At 44.0% G+C, this 22438-nt stretch overlaps 2 protein-coding genes across 5 annotated transcripts in view; both read right to left on the bottom strand.

Moving 5' to 3' along the window:
- Nucleotides 1–1474, bottom strand: part of LOC142245103 (lanosterol synthase-like) — a 106985-nt gene extending 105511 nt beyond the window's left edge. The window contains exons 1-2 of the mRNA XM_075317433.1: nucleotides 1421–1474; nucleotides 660–819 (exon numbers count right to left, since the gene is read on the bottom strand). Coding sequence (XP_075173548.1) covers nucleotides 660–819; nucleotides 1421–1434 — 174 coding nt within the window. The 5' untranslated portion in view covers nucleotides 1435–1474. The remainder of the gene's footprint in view (nucleotides 1–659; nucleotides 820–1420) is intronic.
- A 4273-nt stretch (nucleotides 1475–5747) lies between these two features.
- LOC142245909 (endoribonuclease YbeY-like) lies at nucleotides 5748–14454 on the bottom strand. Of its 4 annotated transcripts, XM_075318913.1 has the most exons (5): nucleotides 14245–14454; nucleotides 12476–12637; nucleotides 11662–11730; nucleotides 8972–8974; nucleotides 5748–5896 (listed from the first exon to the last, which is right to left on the bottom strand). In XM_075318913.1, exons 1-5 carry the CDS (start codon nucleotides 14452–14454, stop codon nucleotides 5801–5803), a joined length of 540 nt encoding a protein of 179 aa, XP_075175028.1. In that variant the 3' UTR covers nucleotides 5748–5800. The 4 variants fall into 4 exon arrangements, with proteins under 4 accessions (XP_075175028.1, XP_075175029.1, XP_075175032.1 ...); XM_075318914.1 differs by lacking the exon at nucleotides 8972–8974 and having other exon boundaries at nucleotides 12506–12637; XM_075318917.1 differs by lacking the exon at nucleotides 8972–8974 and having other exon boundaries at nucleotides 12506–12637; nucleotides 14380–14454.
- Nucleotides 14455–22438: the final 7984 nt, after the last annotated feature.

Raw genomic sequence — 22438 nt, 5'->3', positions numbered from 1 at the left:
TGAGCTCACTGAGGGATGTTTCCGTTAACTCATTTTTAAGCCAGCAATGCACAGGTTATGTTATTGGATGAAGGCTGGGCACAGTTTTTGTTTTACATCATACTATATATTAAACAATTTGAGAGGTAACTTCCTTGAGATTTATTTTTTTAATTTTCTGTGATTTTCTGGCACTGAAAAACCTAATTTCCTGCAATTTTACCTTTCTATATTTGCTCCATTGTGTCTGCATTATGCATTAATGGCCTTAGGAAGATTTCACTTTGATGTTGAAATCTGGTGATTTTTTATATACGATTTTTTTCTAATATATGTCCACTTTTTGGATTTTACTTATTTGCTTATATTTTAATGATTTATGACCACAAACCACAACAAAAAGTTTAAGGTTCCGGGTAAAAAGCCAAATCATGCAGATTTTTTATGTACTCCAATTGCAAAAATGATTTTTAGTCCTAAATGTAAGTACACAAAAAATAAAATTAAAAAGTGTCCTCAAATGTGGAGAATCCCTAGTGCTGCTCTCCTGCAGTTAAAGGGAGTGTTTCACTTTCTTATACAAAAGTATCACTATGTAGAAGGTTTTCAATACTGGATCTTTTCTTATCTAAACTCCTTAGAAAAATAATACAGGCTGCATGTGAATAAGTGTTAGGTACCGTGTCCAGCCCCAGCGAGTGCACCTCCAGGGCGGATTGTGGACGGTCGTCTCCCTCCACATAGCGCCAGCACTGTCTGCCCTCCGTACAGGACAGGCGCCAGCGGGTGAGGTCTGTGGCGGGATCGCTCTTGTAAGGACCCCCCCTTCTGCGCAGACACCTGGGGGAAAAAAATTGCAAAATTACTTTCTAAGTTTATTTTTAATTATTACCATTAACGGGGTATTCCCATCTCCAAGATCATGTCCTAATATGTAGTAAATGTAGTAATAATAATATTAGCATTTAGAAATGTAGTATAGTTCTCCTGATTATCTATGTCTCTTACCTCATGTGCAGGGCATTGCAGATTAGGTATCCATGGTTATGACCACTTGCAACTTACTGGCACTATATGAGTGGTCATAACCATGGATACCTAAGCTGCAATGCCCTGCACATGAGGTATATGACATGGCTATAGCAGGAGAACTATACTACATTTCTAATTGGAGATATTTGCTAATATTATTATTATTACACCTACAACATATTGGTATAAGATCTTGGAGATTGGGATAGTCTTTTAAGAGTAACCGCAATAATAGTGTCAGAAATACTGGACAACTGCATAAATACCGTAGCAATTCCCCTTCAGACTAGAATACAATAAAACCAGCTCAGGGCTATGAAGAACCTAAACCTGACATTACACAAGGTTATGTTGGATCGTCACCAGGCTGCTTCTCCGGTGATTGCAGGGCCAGTTCCCTAATACTCACGTCCCCTCGCTCATTTCTCTGTTCTGCACCTGGTTACTGTCTACCGCTCCATCCCTTAAAACCCAAAGTGGTAACGCATTAAGACCCAGAGGATTCTAGGACTTGTAGTTCTTAAAACTTCTCAATCCAAAGCCCGAGATACGGTAAAGGACTACATTTCCCAGACAACACCGCGCCGCCAGATCCTACATCACGCTATCCTGACATGAGCAGAGACAGCAGGAGCCAATCACAGCGCTGATAGCTGTATACATGTAGGCGGGGCCATCAGCTATCAGCCAATGGGTGGTGACAAATACAGAATAGCGTGTTCCGTCAAGTGCTGTCCCCGAGTCTCTGCAGCTGTCGCTTCAGTGTGAGGTCAGCGCTGCCGGGAGGCGGAAGAGCGGAGAATAAGCTCCAGTCCTTATATTGACAAATAAAACGAAACTGGTTTTATGTATTATTTCTCACGACCCTCCCATTCAATTTTGTTGTGACACAAATAAAAACCCCATTATGTCACCTGCAGCTCAAACTCTACTTACTGCTCACTAAACCTGCCAGGTGCAATATGCATCCAAGACCATGAGCAGCTCTGGGTCCATATTGCTAATCCCTGCCTAATCGTCCCTGTATACACTAGCATACAGTAGATAAAGGGAGCCTTAGAAAAAGTATTTCTAAAGATCCTTTCTGATATTCTAATGAGTGAGGGGACTAGTCCCCTGGGCGTTAGTTCCCCTGACTAGTCGGCCCCATTAGCATGTTAGCACGTCCCTGTGGGCCCCTGTAGGGGTGCTCTCATGCTAATGAATATGCAGCGTCACAGGATGATCTCACTCAACCCTCCGCTGCCATCGCGTCCGACACTGGATTTCGGCTCAGTGCGCATGACCCCGCAGTGTCCATATTTCTAATCCCTGCCTAACCGTCCCTGTTTACACTAGCATAGATAAAGAGATCTTTAGAAAAAGTATTTCTAAAGATCCTTTATGATATGCTAATGAGGCCAGGGACTAGTCGCAAGGGCAGTAGCTCCTGCGCTCATTCTGCTCTCTTAGCCCCCAGGGGCGTGCTAACATGCTGTTGAATGCCCAGCATCATCAGTGGTGACGCGCATACCTGTGTCCGTTGTCACCGTCTCAGACGCTGGGTTTAGGCTCAGTACACATGATCCGAAGTCACCGACACTTCTGGTCATATTTCTAAAGTCAGTTTATCTTATGAACATTACCCCTTCAACTAGTCACAGGGGCGGGGGCGTTAGTTTCCCTGACTAGTCAGCCCACTTAGCGTGTAATCAGGCCCCTGTGGACTTGATAACATGATTTACAAGAGCCGGTGTCATTGCCAGCCCTCCAGAAATCTTGCACATGCGCAGCTTTGTTCCCTCACATCACTTAACCTCTGAAGTCGGGTGTACGCGTCCCTGCGTCAGAAAGGTGCACTGCACACGGGGGCAGACATACCATTGGTGTATCCTGTGCGGCCGTACAGGGATCCAAGAGGTCAGGGGGCCCATTTATACCTCAAAAGCAGGTGCAACTTTGCATTTTTATGAGCTCTTGGGCTGCAAAGGGCCCATATATTCTTCTTGCACAAGGGCCCTCTTCTGTCTGTGATCTCTCCCGTCCAGTCCCTGGACTTGTACTTCCTGCAGTTATTTTCTCTGATGAAGCCCTTCTGACTCTGGGACATCTAGATGAATGATTGTCCTGTATAAGCAAAACTATTTTTTTTATTTTTTTTTTTAATTAAACTGAACTACAAAAGTGATTTTTAGCTTTGCATACATGCAGTTAAGTAAAAAAAAAAAAAAATGTCCCTAGAGGTGGACATATCCTTTAAATTATGTTTTTTTCTGTAATGAGTTATTAAGGTGAGGCGATATTTATCAAGTTACACTTGGATACATCTGTAGTGAGATATTGTTTGGAGAACAAGTCTGGAGGGTACAAAGACTACTTTTCTGCCGTCACAGACCTCTGTATCACATAAGATATGAGCAGGAATATCATTGTGACAAGAAGGTTGGGGAGCCTGCGTGCAGATACTGCTCAGATGCCTTCAACTTAGGCCGGTTTCACACATCCGGCTTTTTGCCGTTTTGCCGGATCCGGCGCTCTCCCGTACAGATAATACAGTACAATGACAGCGCTGTAACTTCCGGGTCACATGCGCCGGTCACATGACAGCATGTGACCGGCGCTTGTTGAGCTGTCATTGTACTGTATTATCTGTACGGGAGAGCGCCGGATCCGGCAAAACGGCAAAAAGCCGGATGTGTGAAACCGGCCTTAACCTAACAGTGAAACTGCTGATTAGAAATGTGCAGCCTAAGGCTATGTGCGCACAGTGCGTTTTTCGCGGCGTTTTTGCGTGTTTTTTGGGTGCGTTTTTGGCCTCAAAACTGCATGACTTTGCTTCCCCAGCAAAGTCTATGAGTTTTCATTTTTGCTGTCCCCACACAACTTTTTTTTTAAGCTGCGTTTTTGAGCTTGAAAAAAAAAATGGACATGTCAATTCTTTCCTGCGTTTTTCTGCATTTTCCCCCCATGCAATGCATTGGAAAAACGCAGCAAAACGCAGAGATCAAATACGCAGCAAAACGCAGCCAAAAACACACCAAATCGCGGTAAAAACGCATGCGTTTTTTTACGCTTTTTTTCGACGCAGGTGCGTTTTTGTGCGTTTTTAGCAGCCAAAAACGCACAAAAACGCAGCGTCAAAAAAACGCAGTGTGTGAACTTAGCCCTAAAATGCATTACATGAAAAGTCCACTATATGTACATAGGGTTTTGGTGGAGGAAAACTTATCAAATAATTTGTTCTTGGAAACTGTTTGTGCTGCCCCTCGTCTGTACTGTGTGAACTCAGTCTAAAGGCCTGTTCAGACCAGAGTATTATGCAGATGCGTGCCGTCTGAGTAAAATCAGTTTGACTCAATAGGGCTTTTCAGATGACATTTTTTTACACAGACGCTCAGTAATTGCAGCATGCACTATGCTTATCTGAATGCCGAATGAAACTCACCCATAGAAGTCTATGGATCTAAAGAAAAAACCCTGATTCCACACACATGTTGATTTAATCTGATTTCTATGAATACATTGCTGTAGTACCCAGTGTTAGTAACTAAGTGTCTTTCTGTTTCTTTCTCTCTCTCTCCCTGCCTATTTCCTTGTCTGTCTCCCTCTCTTCCTGTGTCTCTCTCTGTCTGCCTTTGTCTGCATCTCACTGTCTCTGTCTGTCTGTCTCTCTGTCTGTCTCTCTGTCTTTCTTTCTCTCTCTCTGTCCATCTCTTTCTGTCTGTGTATCTGTCTCTCTCTGTCTGTCTCTCTTTGTCTGTCTGTGTCTGTCTGCCTCTCTCTATCTGTTTGTCTCTGTCTGTCTCTTTCTCTCTATCCGTATCACCACCGATATCATATTACCACACACATAAGCTTCTTCTACTAAGAATGTCATTTGTTGCCCATAGCAACCAATCACAGCTCCTATTAATGACTTGTAGCTCCCAGTTCCATTGACTTCAATGGAGGCAGGTCTTTTGGCAAAGAACTGTAAACACGAGGTTAAATTTTCCCCTCAAAACATAGTCTATGACGTTCCCTAAGTCACATGAGGTGGCTGTGAAAAATGTCATGATTGTAAATGAGACGGTGCGGATTCCTTTAGCGGACATACACACACACACACACACACACACACACACACACACACACACACACACACACACACACACACACACACTCCAATACATGTACACATTCATACATACAGCTTAATATATTAGATTTCCAATATGAACTAAGGAAACTCTATTTGATCCTGTACATTTTTTAATGTAGATGTCTGAAAAGGGATCGCACATGGACATAAAAAACGGACACATTGACGACAACATGAGTTAAAGCTTTCTGGATGAAAATCGGATGTATATTCATACGCTCGAGTGACCTGGCCTCAGGCTTCTTTTTCTTCTGATCAGACTTTTAGAACTTTTTGTCTAAATCTACTGAGATCATGTAACTCATTTTTGCCGATGTCATTCTTCACGACAACGTATAATTGGGCTAAGCAAAATTGTCATCCAATGTAAAAAAAAATTCACCATTAGATTTGCAAACTGGATAATGTACAGTCACGGCAATATCAGAATCCTCCCTTGTTTCTTGGCTCTCCTAATAATGGAACTCATCCCCAGGATAGTGATTCCAATATTGCAATCAGCTGGTAATGATGGATTAGGGAATCATCTGGGATAGTATAAAGTGCAAAATCATACAATTATCCCTAACCATCATGTCCTATAATTGATGAATGACGTATGTATATAATTCCCGTTTCTCAGACGCCGCTTTCTCTGTTCTCGGTACAGCTCATGACATGGAAGTGATATTATTCTTGGTCGTAATGCTCTGACGTCAGTGGGCTAAGTGCAGATCCAGTAGCTCGGTTTATCTCCATTAGAACGTCACTTTCCTTCTCAAACATCTGTGAGAGTGAACAAACGATATGAAAATAACTAGAATTTATTAATATTCATTAATACTAAATATATAAAATCTTGGGTTAACTTTTATATTAGTGTTCCTTTATAAAAAAAAAACGTATACTCTATGGAGCATAGAGACTAGAGGTGTCCCCAGAGGCCAGAAGACCTTTCTACAACAGATGAAAAATAAAAGCAGTATTGGGGAGCAGCAGCACAAATTTTGCCTGATTGCCAGGGATGAAATGAGAAATACAAAACATAACAGGTTGCTGATTATATGCCCTCAAATCCAGAGCAGAAACATAATCAACATGTAAATGGGGTTCTCTGTGGACCACAGTCTCCTGGAATACATATAATATTGCTTGGTCACCCATTCGTAGGAAATAAGGACATCCCATTTGTGGCTGTACTTAAAGGGGTTATACATCTTTGATTCCACATATTTCTCGAAGGTAAAATAATAAAGAATATACAGTGCCTACAAGTAGTATTCAACCCCCTGCAGATTTAGCCGGTTTGATAAGATGCAAATAAGTTAGAGCCTGCAAACTTCAAACAAGAGCAGGATTTATTAACAGATGCATAAATCTTACAAACCAACAAGTTATGTTGCTCAGTTAAATTTTAATAAATTTTCAACATAAAAGTGTGGGTCAATTATTATTCAACCCCTAGGTTTAATATTTTGTGGAATAACCCTTGTTTGCAATTACAGCTAATAATCGTCTTTTATAAGACCTGATCAGGCCGGCACAGGTCTCTGGAGTTATCTTGGCCCACTCCTCCATGCAGATCTTCTCCAAGTTATCTAGGTTCTTTGGGTGTCTCATGTGGACTTTAATCTTGAGCTCCTTCCACAAGTTTTCAATTGGGTTAAGGTCAGGAGACTGACTAGGCCACTGCAACACCTTGATTTTTTCCCTCTTGAACCAGGCCTTGGTTTTCTTGGCTGTGTGCTTTGGGTCGTTGTCTTGTTGGAAGATGAAATGACGACCCATCTTAAGATCCTTGATGGAGGAGCGGAGGTTCTTGGCCAAAATCTCCAGGTAGGCCGTGCTATCCATCTTCCCATGGATGCGGACCAGATGGCCAGGCCCCTTGGCTGAGAAACAGCCCCACAGCATGATGCTGCCACCACCATGCTTGACTGTAGGGATGGTATTCTTGGGGTCGTATGCAGTGCCATCCAGTCTCCAAACGTCACGTGTGTGGTTGGCACCAAAGATCTCGATCTTGGTCTCATCAGACCAGAGAACCTTGAACCAGTCTGTCTCAGAGTCCTCCAAGTGATCATGAGCAAACTGTAGACGAGCCTTGACATGACGCTTTGAAAGTAAAGGTACCTTATAGGCTTGTCTGGAACGGAGACCATTGCGGTGGAGTACGTTACTTATGGTATTGACTGAAACCAATGTCCCCACTGCCATGAGATCTTCCCGGAGCTCCTTCCTTGTTGTCCTTGGGTTAGCCTTGACTCTACGGACAAGCCTGGCCTCGGCACGGGTGGAAACTTTCAAAGGCTGTCCAGGCCGTGGAAGGCTAACAGTAGTTCCATAAGCCTTCCACTTCTGGATGATGCTCCCAACAGTGGAGACAGGTAGGCCCAACTCCTTGGAAAGGGTTTTGTACCCCTTGCCAGCCTTTTGACCCTCCACGATCTTGTCTCTGATGGCCTTGGAATGCTCCTTTGTCTTTCCCTTGTTGACCAAGTATGAGTGCTGTTCACAAGTTTGGGGAGGGTCTTAATTAGTCAGAAAAGGCTGGAAAAAGAGATAATTAATCCAAACATGTGAAGCTCATTGTTCTTTGTGCCTGAAATACTTCTTAATACTTTAGGGGAACCAAACAGGATTCTGGTGGTTTGAGGGGTTGAATAATAAATGACCCTCTGAATAAACTTTTCACAATTTAAAAAAAAAAAAAAAAAAAAAGAAATAACATTCTTTTTTGCTGCAGTGCATTTCACACTTCCAGGCTGATCTACAGTCCAAATGTCACAATGCCAAGTTAATTCCGAATGTGTAAACCTGCTAAACCTGCAGGGGATTGAATACTACTTGTAGGCACTGTAATTACCTCCCATACCGGCGCCCTTCTAGCTATGTACGGGCTCGAGGTGCTGGAGATCACATGGAGTTGTGATGTCATGCGAGCCCCGCATCCAATCAGCGCCAGCTTCCTTCTCAACGCCTTAGGACCAAATGAGTTAATCAACAGGAAGTGAGCTCACTTCCTGTTGATTATTCGTTTGGTCCGAAGGTGGGGAGAAGGAAGCTGGCACAGATTGGATGCGGGGCTCTCATGATGTCAAAACTCCACATGAGCAACGGGAACGCGAACCACGGCACTGTTAGAAGGGCGCCAGTAAGGGTTACAAGTATAGTCTTTATTATTTTACCTGGGGGAAATGTGAAACAGAAGGGGTTGTCCTAGTAGTGGACAACCCCTTTAAATGTGTATGTGTGGCGCCCCTGACCTGGTCAGGCACCACTGAGTACTGCACCCATGCTGGGGACAGTACAACACAGGTAATCCAGAAGGCTGACCGAGGTGTGACTACACAGGCGCATAGTGATCAGGTCTCACACATGTACCTTAGAGAGGACCCCTGGGGATCCCAGGAGGGGGCAAAGCCTTCACCTCCACTGGAAGGGTGGAGGGGGCGAAGCCTCCATCTCCAATCGAGGGGTGTGGTGGAGAGCCTGGTTGCTAGGTGGCGTAGGCAGGCACAAGAGGGAGAAGGAGGAGAACAGTCTGAAGCAGAGTGGGGAGGAGTGAGGAGCATGGAAGAGGAGCTCTGACAGGAGCAGCAGTGCAGGTCCCTCGAGTGAGCCGGTTTAGTGTGCAGCTCAGGAGGAGCAGAAGCAGACCCTGGAGCTGTTGCAGTCTAACAGCGTCCGCGCAGTGACTACCGACGGGGGAGAACGGTCACCTAGTCGTGCTACCCGAAATCCACATACAGCTAAAGAGAGAGCAACGTAGTGGGAAGTAAGGAGACTGCTAGGGAGTTACCAGGCCCAAACGGGTAGTAGGTCCCAGTGCAGGGATAGATCCACCTTTCCTTGCCAAACCTGCTTGAGGGGGCACTTTACACCCCCAAGAACACACTACAGAGTCCGCAGCCACGTCGCCACAGTTAGGGCCCATAGTTCACAGGAGGCAAGCAGCCGGAGTGTCCTGGTCCAGGCTACAAGCAAACGGGCCAAAAGAAGGGGAGAGAGGCGTCAGCAACTTCCCTGGGTGACCCCCATAGGGACTAAAAGTCGGGGTTACCCCAAAACGCAAAGGGCTAAGGAAGGCGAGTCGGTAGTCACCCTCATCAGTCAGCCTGAAGGACACCTGGTTCCAGCCTGGTTCATCCCAGCTACGCCCGGGTTACTCACCCTGCCATCTACAGTGAGTAAAACCCCTGAAAGACATCCTGCTTGTGTTGAGTTATTCTGCGCCTTGTGGTTCTACACACTTACACAGGGCCCTGGGGCTTGCCTCACTCTCAGGAGGCTATTACAACTGACTGCACCCACCATCAGCCCCAGGCATCCCTTAATCTGCAGTGGCGGTCCCCATTGACCGCAATTCTGAGAGTGGCGTCACGACAATCCTAAAAGAAGGTTTCCTACCTGTGACCAGACTGATCCAGTGGAGTCCCTGAAGGTAATGCACCGACACGATACTTGTGGGGCTTCACATATGCACATCTTCTGTCTTCTGATGCGCACCGCGCCTTTGACTCCAGGATTTCTGCTTGCCAGATGGAATGTAGAATGACAGTTCAGACCTCCAGTATGGTTGCACTACTGGTCTAAAACCGTCTTCTTTCCCTTCTGGCTAGTAGGGGCAGTTCTGCCTCTGCAGCATGGAAGAAGTGCAAGGACACTGAAGCTGGCCGGACCCAGACAACTTCAGAGTGGCATTTACAAGCTATATAGTAAAAAGCCTTTAATCGCCTGCTTCTTGCCTAGGAAAAAGCCACTAAAGTGGTCGGTAACCAAGGCAACAAGCAATCAACTTTACAACTAAAAATATATCCATTTTTGAGGACAGGATTTTTAATGACAAGTACATTGCAAAGTTGCCTCTTTGTACAAGCATTTTTAATCTTTAATGAACATGAGAAAACTTGTTTAAAGGGATATTCTCTTTATTAATGAGTAAAATTGTAATACAAGCAATATTGCAAATTACTTTTATATGAGAGTGAAGAGAGTTTTTACCCTTATTATTTACAGCTTGTTTCGTAGTTTAAAGGATGTTTAAATGTGGCAGTGCTTACAACCTCTCTCAATAGTTTGCACGCCCCGCTCGCGACACTGCACTGCTGTCTCCCAATCTGACCAGCTTCAGTGTAACTTAGGTCCTCGACTGCTGTGAAGGCAAAGCTGCCTCTGCTTGCAGTTTGGGCACGACTATGCCGCTAGTCTGCACTGTGAATCAAGCATTAGTGCTCTGCCTCCAGTTTGTAGGAAGCCGGGAGGCAGGGAGAGGCGCGCTCCTGAAGACTGAACCTGAAACAACCCATTTTATCTGGAGGCACTGGAGATTTGTAACAGGGCACAAAGCATTGGTTTCCTTTGCGATAAAAGCGGTGACTAGATTAATTTAATTGAATCATGGGCAGCATGACGCAGACGCTGGATGAGCGATTGCAGCCAGGTCTAAACATTCCGGCGTTTCAGAAAAAACATAGTTTGGAAATCTGGCTGGTGACTATTGGGAGAGATTTGACTTATCTTACGCGGTTCTTGTCTGGCATACATGGGACACACCTATCAATAAAGTGGGGAAGTCCGGGGAAAAGCTATCCGAGGAGCTCACTGGGCGAGTCAGGTCTCTCCCTATAGTCTCCCTTTCAGTTTGTTTTCTCTGAAATGCCGACCGTTTCAAAGTAAAACTTACCTGACTTTGTGCAGCCAACATCTGATTCATGCTGCCCGTTACTGAGGCAGCATTAATCTATTAACAGGTTCCCTATAATAATTAATAATGCAAATATAAACCATTATTATATACTCATGTCAAGCTAAAAGCTTGTAATATCAGCAAAATCTTAAAGGGAACCAGTCATCAGGTTTTTCCCCTATAAGCTGCGGTCACCACCAGTAAGCTCTTATATACAGTATTCTGTAATGCTGTATATAAGAGCCCAGGCTGCGCTGTATAACATAAAAACACCTTTATAATACTCACCTGTGGGGTGGCTGGGCTCAATAGGCGTCGATGGTCCTGGTCCGTCACCTCCTCTCTTCCATCGCCTTCCTCTTTCCCTACTCCATATGGATGACGTGTCCTACCTACTACATCATCCACATAGAGAGGCCTCCATTGCACTCCTGCACATGCGCTTCTCTCTGTACTGCTGAGGGCAGAGCAAACTACTGTAATGTGCAGGGAATGGTCAAAGACGGCCCGAGCATGCGCACTACAATACTTTGCTGTCCTCAGCAGGGCAGAGAGAAGTGCAGGAGGGCAGCGGAGGCCTCTGTGTGGATGATGTAGGACGAGTCATTCACACGGAGCTGGGAAGGAGGTTGGTGAGAGAAAGAAGAGAGGAGGCGCCGGACCGAGGCCAGAGATTCCCATCGGACCAGACCGCCCCTCAGGTGAGTATAATGAAGATCTTTTTTATGTTATACAGAGTGGTCTGGGATCTTAGATACAATATTCTAGAATGCTGTATATAAGGGCTCACTGGTGGTGGCCACAGCTGTTAGGGGAAAAACCTGGTGATAGGTTCTCTTTAATAAGAAAAGAAACAACTAACCTTTTTCCAGTCCTCTGGACTATGATGTGTATAACCAAGCAGGTGACATAAGCCGTGTACTGCTGTCACCTGGGAGAAACATAATTATTTATATGTGAATCTTCTGGAAGTAGAAATACAAATATTCACTAGAAGGAACAACGCACTCAAATGTAATCTTTACATGTGACAGATTCGCTGACTATACTTACTGGTGGAGGCGCAGACACTGGACAGTGTAATGAAAGGGAATCTGTCACCAGGTTTTTGCCATCTAATCTGAGAGCAGTATAATGTAGGGGCAGAGACCCCGATTAAAGCAATGTGTCATTTACTGAGCTGTTTACTGTCATTTTAATAAAATCACTGTTTTCTCTGCTGCAGATCTAGCAGTTATACAGAGCTCATGAATATGCTGGACTACCTGCAGCACGCCAAGTAGTCCTGTAATGATAATCTACTGCTGATTAATCAGTGATTTATCAAAACTACACTAAGCAGCTCAGTAAGTGACACATCGCTGGAATCAGGGTCTTTGTCTCTACATTATGCTGCCTGGTGACAGATTCCCTTAAATGTTTCACCAGCAGATTTGTCAGAGCTTTTCCCTTCAATCTTCAGTACTGCTCTTATAGGAGAAACAATTCTTAACCCCTCTTATAACCCAAGTAGAAGTATAATAGTCCAGGCAGTAAATCCTCTGTTTGACTACTGCCTACAGTGATCTGCTCATCTCCAAGTTCTTATCCAACTCATCTCAGATCCTATTTCTATGTCATACCTCACAACAACCAACCTATGAGCTACAGAGAATTGTTACTGACAGCTCGATAACACCATAAGATTTGCATTCTCCATAACTTACAGTCAAGACATTGTTAAAATCCTCCTCCTTTTCTTGACACTGGTGATATATCAACTCTACTCCAAGGTAAATGTCTCCTAAATTGTATTCATCTGGGAATGGTGGATTAGGTGACAATCCGGGGCACAAATTCTGGAAGTATACAAGGAGCACACACAGTCAGATGTAGCGAACACATATTGTATATCATTGCAATTACTTAAAGCACCACTCCAGCATTTTTTAGGGGTTTTTTTTCAGCGTTGGAATGCTTTAAATCTAAATCCTCTGCCCCCGGTCTTATACTCAAACCTGCTTTACACGTTGCAATTTCGCATACGATATCGTATGCGATCGTAACCGCCCCCATCGTATGTGCAGGACGTTCAATTTGTTGAACGTTCCGCACAAACGATTAACCCCCGTCACACGTACTTACCTTCCATACGACCTCGATGTGGGCGGCGAACGTCCACTTCCTGGAGTGGAAGGGACGTTTGGTGTCACATCGACATCACGCGGCAGCCGGCCAATAGAAGCGGAGGGGCGGAGCTGAGCGGGACGTAAACATCCTGCCCACCTCCTTCCTTCCGCATTGTGGGCCGGGAGCCGCAGGACGTAGGTAAGATCTGTTCATCGTTCCCGGGGTGTCACACACTGCGATGTGCTCTACCCCGGGTACAATGAACAATCTGACGTTCAATTCGTCAGGAATGAACGACGTGCATGCGATGAATGGTTTTTCGTTCAATCGCAATTGCACATCGCTGTCACACGCTACAACATACCTTACGATGCCGGATGTGCGTCACTTACGACGTGACCCCGCCGACACATCGTAAGATATCTTGTAGCGTGTAAAGCGGGCTTCATTCTCTGCCATCTTCACCTTCTATCGCCACTGTTCCGGTCGGTCTTGGGCAGTGTTTCATGGAGCGCGCCAGTAGTCACAACTCAATACAAGTCTATGAGAGCCTCGTTCTGGCTCACAATGACTTGCCTTGGGAGCTTGTGAAGTAACTTCTGCCCAGTCAGAATTTGTCATCACAAGATGGTACAGCGAAAACAAAAAAAGGTTAAGACGTCGGAGGGTAAGTATAAGACTTAGATATAGGCCGGTGTCACAATTGCAAGGGACTCGCGCAAAAATTGAGTCGCATCACCCGTCACGGCCTGCTGCTCTTTGGGCAGGAGTGTGCAGCAGTATAAAAATACATGCAGCTGCACACTCCTGTACGGAGAGCGGCAGGCCATGACGGGTGATGCGACCTCAATTCTCGCGCGAGTCACTCCAGCCTTAAAGAAGCACTCCAGCGGTGAAATACCAAAAAAAACCTCTGGAGTGGTGCTTTAAAGTCAGCCTTTCACCAGGTCAAAAGTGGTTATTTTATTCCCGTTGCTCCCATTGAGTATTAAGATGTTTTGTTGTTTTTTATTTTAAATCCACCATATGGTTCTAGAGGCCTAGATCTGTTTATTTAGTGCTAATTTTTGACATATTTACTAAGGGCGTATGGCTGAAAGGTTTTTTTGGGGCTTATCTTTAGACTTCTGCATTATAAAACTGAGCCCTGCCCCCTTGGTAAAGAGAATAAAAAGCACTAAATAAAAAGGTCCATATCTCTGGAACCGTATGGCGGATTTTGTTTTCTTAAATGAATACTCAGGGGAGAAGCCACCATAAAATAAGAGCAAAAACGGCCCACTGTTGAGATGGTGACAGGTTCCCTTACAGATAACCTGCTCTGCTGTTTCTGTACCTCATGAAATGGAAATGACAGCACGTCCGTAGCTTTGTCTTGCTGTCTGTAAAGTCTGTTCAGGTGTCGGATCTTTGTATCATTTATACATATTACCCCGACATCAAACCTCTCCACGCGGAGACACTTTCTGGCAATTTCTAGATTCTTGCGTAAATGGGCTCTGCGGAGAGGGATCACGTGCTGCAGGTTCCGGATAAGAAGAGACATTACCCTGTTGAGACAAGTAATACTTAGAGACTTGGCGCTTTGGTGTTCTCCCCTTTTTGTTAGAAGAGTTTTTAAATAGTAATGGGCGGACTCTCAGATTTATGAGATCAGCGCGTTTAGCCGGACTTTAAAAAAAAAAAAAACGGTTCCAGCCCGGAATTGATCCCGGATATCTTGCTGGACGCCGGTCACCATATAAGTCTATGGGGACCAGAATTTGGTGCTTTTTTTCTTTATTTATTTAGTTTTACACCAATCTACAGTGACCCACAGATAGGTTCTGTGATTGCAAGCAGCCAAAAACTACACTGCCCCACATGCTGGGGGCGCGTCTGACTGCAACCAATCACAGACACCAGAACTGCCGGTGGGTGGGGGAAGCAGTGAATATGTATGAGGCTAATGAGCAGCCCTGGAAGAAGACTGAGCAACCCGGAAGCAGTTACAGCCGCGCTGGGGACTCCGTAAGTATAGTGTGATTGCTTTATTTTTTTTTATTTCCCAAGTTGCCGGATCAGGCACCCGGATACTTTTTAAGCCGCACGGATATAGACTTTTAAAGTCCTGGTCCGCCCATCACTATTCTTGGACAATAAAATGAACATGAAGTTTTCCTTCTCCAGTCAACAATCAACTCTATTCAGAGGGATAAACAGACAGAAAACATGAAATTTCCTTTCAGCTTTACTAAAAGGAAAATTAAATGCGTTGAGTGGGACTAAATAGCCGCGGACCTCCTGTGTCTGATGGATAGGTCAGCATTAGGCTAATTTCACACATCAGTTTTTTTCCATCAGGCACAATCCGGAAAAAAAACGGGTAAAACGGATCCGGCGCCGGATCCATTTTATCCCCATTGATTTGTATTAGCGCTGGATTGTGCTTGATGGCGTTGTGTTGCATCCGGCTTTTGCCGGATCCGTCATAATTGCCTAAAGCGGCGGCCGGAGGGAACGTATCTTGTAACATTTTTTTGTCCGGCAAAACAAACGCATCACGCCGGATCCGGCGTGTTTTACAATGGAAGCCTATAGACACCGGATCCGGCGTAATGCGGTAAAAAACGGATGCGGCCGCCGGATCCGTTTTTGTAAACTGAGCATGCTTCGATGTATTGAAAAAAACAGATCCAGCAAAAAAAACGGACAAAAAGGATGCAAAAACGGATGCGCCGGATCCGTTTTTTGACGGATCAGGTATATTGGAACCATCAAAAAAAAAAAAGCATCAGGCACTTCAGTTTTTGCATATTCTGCGCCGGATCCGTTGCATCATGCACATGCCGGATTGTGCCTGATGCCAAAATCTGATGTGTGAAATTAGCCTTAGGAGATCGGTGGTTGTCCGACACACAGCTCGCCAGCCATTCAGCTGAAACCTGCCACAAACGGTTACTGGCTGAGTTCACATGTCTAGTAATCATTCGTCAGAACAGATCCTGCAGCAATTTGTTGGCAAAAAAGTTATAAGTAAATCAATACAGTTTTGTCAAAGCCAAATACCAGGATGTATCAAATACAAAGCAGCTTTATTTAAACTATGACATGCCAACAAAAGGCAAAAAACAGCATAAAAAAAGTGTTAAGAATGCATGTAAAAGAACGTAAGTAACCTAATATACATAATAGCTGCCGAAATTTTGCAACATTGAAAACTCATCGTGGGCACACAGCGTCAGGCCACGTACACACGTTGAGTTTTTGGTGATTTTTTTTACTTCAGTACAGTATTTGTAGCTAAAACCAGGAGTGGGTGATAAATACAGAAGTGGTGCCTGTGTTTCTATTATACTTGTCCTCTGATTGTTCCACTCCTGGATTTGGCTACAAATACTGACGTAAAAACCTCACCAAATACACAATGTGTGCACATGGCCTTAAAGGGGTTTTCTTTTCCCATGAACAAAGGTCATTTGGAAGTTGATTTTTATCAATAGATCTTGGAATAATACATTTCACCATTGTATGTGTATAAAAAAAAAAACCAAAAAAATGTTCCTGTGCGGAGATAATCTTATATATGTGTCCCTGCTACATACTGTGTAATGGCCGTGACTGACCGTACAGGTACATGGTTTGATCATACCACATCTCCTGGGCAGAGGAAGATGTGAGTATACAGACATTACAGCACTGATCACAGCTGATTCTTTCTGTGAGGTAAAACATTTTCCTGCCTGTTTTTAAAAAAATGGTTTACCTCAAAGAAGGAATAATTTGTGATACCATGCTATAATGATTGTATACTTACTTCCTCCCTGGCCCAGGAATTGTGGTATGATCAGACCACGTCCCTGTACGGTCAGACACAGCCCTTACACAGTACATAGCAGGGACACATATATAAGATTATCTCAGCAAAGGAACATTTTTTTTATAACAGGCAGAAAAATTATCTACCTCACAGAATGAATCAGCAGTGATCCTGTGACGTAATGTCTTTAAACTTTTGCATCCCCCCCTGTTTAGGATCTGTGGTATGATCAGACAATGTCCCTGTACGGTCAGAGACGGCCATTACACAGTACATAGCAGGGACATTATATATATATATATATATATATATATATATATATATATTTATATATATATATATATATATATATATATATATATATATATATATATATATATATATATATAAATTTATCACAGCATAGGGACAATTTTTTTTTAAACACATCCAATTGTGGAAATTATTATTCAAAGATCTACTGATTATAATGATCTTTGTTAGTAGGAAAACCCCTTTAGGCTCTGTGCCCACGTTGCGTATTTGCATGCAGTTACGCTGCGTTCTCCACTGCAGCGTAACTGCATGCATCCTGCGTCCCCAGCACAATCTATGAAGATTGTGGATAATCCATGCGCACGTTGCGTTTTAGAATGAAGCGATTTGCATGCTGCCAAATCACTGCGTTCTAAAAGGCAACATGTCACTTCTTTCGTGCGCTTTGGATGCAGCCCCGCTCTGTCTATGGTGGGGGCTGCATCCAGAGCGCATGAAATCGGCTTTTCAGTATGCAGTGCTTCTGCAGTGATTTGAAGCACATGTGTGCTGTTTAAATCGCTGCAGAAATTTCTGCAGGGACAGAATGCAACGTGGGCACATAGCCTTAAAGTGAACCTGTCAGGTCCAATATGCACGCAGTATCACGAGCAGTTCTGGGTGTATATTGCTAATCCCTACCTAACCGTCCCTGTATACACTAGCATAGATAAAGAGATCATTAGAAAAAGTATTTCTAAAGATCTATTACCATATGCTAATGAGCGCAGGGACTAGTCCCCTGGGCGTTAGTTCCCCGGCCAGTCGCCCCTTAATAGCATGTTAGTATGTCCCTGTGGGCGTGCTAACATGTTAATGAATGTGCAGCGTCAGAGGATGATCTCACTCACCAATCCGCCGCCATCGCGTCCTCTGTGAGATTTCGACTCAGTGCGCATGACCCCGGACTTTCAGTCATGAGCACTATGTAGCCGGGTGTACGTGTCCTGACTTCAAACTGAAGTAGTGCGCATGACCCAAACTCCGGGGTCATGCGCAAAGAGCCGAAATCCCCCAGAGGACAGGATGACTGAGGAGAGGTGACAGATCATCCTCTGGTGCCATACATTCATTAGCATGTTAGCACACCCACTAACATGCTAATGGGGCTGACTGGCCAGGGAACTAACGCCCTTTTGGGACTAGTCCCCTCGCTCATTACCATACGGTAATGCTCTATGCTAGTGTATACAGGGATAGTTAGGCAGGGATTAGCAATATGCACCCACAACTGCTCGTGGTTCTGAGTGCATATTGCACCTGACAGTTTCCTTTAAAGTAACTGCTGTGCGATATGAAATCAGGGACAAATACACCATGTCCTGCCAGCCACGGACTGTATGGAGTTAAAAAAAATCACGTGACGAGAGCCGAGCGCACCGCGTCCAATCACTTACGTTATGTACGGGCTTGTGCTCCTGGACTCTGCACGAAAGCGGAACTTTCAGTGCGAGAGAGGGGGGAACCATACTTCTGATGGACCGAGAACACACCGGAAGTAAGGCTGTTTAGACCGGAAGTTGATCTTGTTTTTTTTTTTAATTTCGGTTATTTTTCTCTTAGAAGAGGTGCAGCGGCCGGCACTGTAAGCGAATGTGTGAGTAGCGGTGTGAGCCGCCGTCCCCCTCCTCTCGCTGTGTGACGTGTCACCTCTGGCTCGTAGTTACCGCGTGTTGTGTCTCCACGAGTCTTTTGTTTTTCGCTCTCGGAGAATGCTGAAGCTTGTGGTTCCCCTGGTCACATGACTGATCCTCTTCTGTGGTATAATATAAGCGGCTGTTGTATGGAGTTCTGGTTGGATGTCCCTTTCTGGTTGGGATGTTTTGATTATGGAGAGCTGTATGGCGCAGTCTCAGGAGGAGAAGTGTATTGATTTTCCTGATATTTACTGATGTCACTTTTGAAGCCAGTGACATAGGGACCCAGTTCAAGGGTTTGTCCAAGAATTAAAGGTTATCTATCATTAAGGCCAATTTATTTCATTTTTACTTAAAGGTTTATTCCAAGATCCCATCCCAATAGGTAATAGGTGTAATAATATCATCAAATACGTCCAATTAACCATATAACCTTTATGACCATAATTGCAGTTACAGTGCCACCCCAAGGTCACATTACCGCACGCACAAACTCTATATCAATGCATGAAAAACAGGAGGAAAGGGAGTACAATGTGCAAATATTTTTATTATCAAAATAAGGGGGAAACAAGGGGCTCTGGTGAATAAACATAAAAATTGGGTGTTTAAAAACACGTAACAGAGGGAGGGACTTGAAATGGGCATATGATATATGATCAAACTCATATAAATGTATAATGGGTACAGTCACATCAGAATTGCGTATATACAGACAAGATCAAAAAAAGGGCAGAAAAGATCTTACATTAAAGTGGCTAGTGTATATAAATCAACATGTCTCCAAAACGCAGACAATGGGCTGCCTATATCCCATTTCCTAGTCTGTCTCAAAAGTGCCAAGTGCATAAATAACACACAAAGTAGAACATTATTAGTACAGATGAGAACATGTACCCACCATAAAGTGCAGATGCCAGCATAAAAGACCCAAAAAGCCCCGTCCCAGAGCAGAAGCATCCTCCCAGCCCGTCAACACATGTTTCGCCATTGGGAGACCAGCGCATCCCGTTTGCAGCTCCATCAGGGAGGGAGAGAACATGTGTGCTCCTCATAGAAAGCGTCCATTTAATATGCCCGCCCTACACTACTTCCGCCTGCGTCATTCTCTGTAGGGACGCATGCGCAGTTGCTTGCCACAACACCGCAGGCGGTAGAAGCCGTCAGACAGACATGGCGCATGCGCAGGAACAGATACGCGTCATTCTGTGCACGCGCTGCCGCAACATAGACGGCAATCCACCAGCAGTGAAGCGGGGACCAACAGCGCATGTGTGCAAGAGATGATATTCACAGTGAATATAGATAATAACATCAGATAGACAGGTGTTGCCATTCCGTATATCATATATCATACGTGGAACAACAATAGTGTTAACTTGCAGTCTAATGGAAACATACCACTCAATATATATTTTAAGAATACAGCAAGATGTATACAGAAATAATTCATTATCACTCAACAAAAACGCAAGCATAAGATGGATATTTTTTCATCTTGATATAAATAATGGGGTCATCCAGTGGATTATTTCCAGAACACAGAGTCTTGTGGCAGAAGGAATGGTATACAATCCAAGTCTGAATATGATGAAACAGGGGTACAAAGAAGATATATCAATTTTAGTGCAGTCAGCAAGAATACGCATATGTCAACGAGGAGAAACACAAAGAGGGAAAGTTTAAATTCACATTAAAAATGATTATATATACAGTGCCTACAAGTAGTATTCAACCCCCTGCAGATTTAGCAGGTTTACACATTCAGAATTAACTTGGCATTGTGACATTTGGACTGTAGATCAGCCTGGAAGTGTGAAATGCACTGCAGCAAAAAAGAATGTTATTTCTTTTTTTTTATTTTTTTTTAAATTGTGAAAAGTTTATTCAGAGGGTCATTTATTATTCAACCCCTCAAACCACAAGAATTCTGTTTGGTTCTCCTAAAGTATTAAGAAGTATTTCAGGCACAAAGAACAATGAGCTTCACATGTTTGGATTAGTTATCTCTTTTTCCAGCCTTTTCTGACTAATTAAGACCCTCCCCAAACTTGTGAACAGCACTCATACTTGGTCAACATTGGAAAGACAGAGGAGCATTCCAAGGCCATCAGAGACAAGATCGTGGAGGGTCACAAGGCTGGCAAGGGGTACAAAACCCTTTCCAAGGAGTTGGGCCTACCTGTCTCCACTGTTGGGAGCATCATCCGGAAGTGGAAGGCTTATGGAACTACTGTTAGCCTTCCACGGCCTGGACAGCCTTTGAAAGTTTCCACCCGTGCCGAGGCCAGGCTTGTCCGAAGAGTTAAGGCTAACCCAAGGACAACAAGGAAGGAGCTCCGGGAAGATCTCATGACAGTGGGGACATTGGTTTCAGTCAATACCATAAGTAACGTACTCCACCGCAATGGTCTCCGTTCCAGACGAGCCCGTAAGGTACCTTTACTTTCAAAGCGTCATGTCAAGGCTCATCTACAGTTTGCTCATGATCACTTGGAGGACTCTGAGACAGACTGGTTCAAGGTTCTCTGGTCTGATAAGACCAAGATCGAGATCTTTGGTGCCAACCACACACGTGACGTTTGGAGACTGGATGGCACTGCATACGACCCCAAGAATACCATCCCTACAGTCAAGCATGGTGGTGGTAGCATCATGCTGTGGGGCTGTTTCTCAGCCAAGGGGCTTGGCCATCTGGTCCGCATCCATGGGAAGATGGATAGCACGGCCTACCTGGAGATTTTGGCCAAGAACCTCCGCTCCTCCATCAAGGATCTTAAGATGGGTCGTCATTTCATCTTCCAACAAGACAACGACTCAAAGCACACAGCCAAGAAAACCAAGGCCTGGTTCAAGAGGGAAAAAATCAAGGTGTTGCAGTAGCCTAGTCAGTCTCCTGACCTTAACCCAATTGAAAACTTGTGGAAGGAGCTCAAGATTAAAGTCCACATGAGACACCCAAAGAACCTAGATAACTTGGAGAAGATCTGCATGGAGGAGTGGGCCAAGATAACTCCAGAGACCTGTGCCGGCCTGATCAGGTCTTATAAAAGACGATTATTAGCTGTAATTGCAAACAAGGGTTATTATTATTATTATTATTTATTATTATAGCGCCATTTATTCTATGGCGCTTTACAAGTGAAAGGGTATACGTACAACAATCATTAACAGTACATAACAGACTGGTACAGGAGGAGAGAGGACCCTGCCCGCGAGGGCTCACAGTCTACAGGGAATGGGTGATGGTACGATAGGTGAGGACAGAGCTGGTTGCGCAGTGGTCTACTGGACTGAGGGCTATTGTAGGTTGTAGGCTTGTTGGAAGAGGTGGGTCTTGAGGTTCCTCTTGAAGCTTTCCACAAAATATTAAACCTAGGGGTTGAATAATAATTGACCCACACTTTTATGTTGAAAATTTATTAAAATTTAACTGAGCAACATAACTTGTTGGTTTGTAAGATTTATGCATCTGTTAATAAATCCTGCTCTTGTTTGAAGTTTGCAGGCTCTAACTTATTTGCATCTTATCAAACCTGCTAAATCTGCAGGGGGTTGAATACTACTTGTAGACACTGTATATATATATATATATATATATATATATATAATCTCTATCGTTTTTAATGTTATTTTTACTATATATATATATATATATATATATATATATATATATATATTAGTGTGTGTGTGTGTGTATATATACAGTTAGGTCCAGAAATATTTGGACAGTGACACAAGTTTTGTTATTTTAGCTGTTTACAAAAACATGTTCAGAAATACAATTATATATATAATAT

This window comes from Anomaloglossus baeobatrachus, chromosome 7, assembly GCF_048569485.1.
Source record: "Anomaloglossus baeobatrachus isolate aAnoBae1 chromosome 7, aAnoBae1.hap1, whole genome shotgun sequence".
NCBI classification, from domain to species: domain Eukaryota; kingdom Metazoa; phylum Chordata; class Amphibia; order Anura; family Aromobatidae; genus Anomaloglossus; species Anomaloglossus baeobatrachus.
The sequence above is the reverse complement of the archived record's forward strand: the minus strand, read 5'-3'. Positions and strand labels throughout refer to the sequence as shown.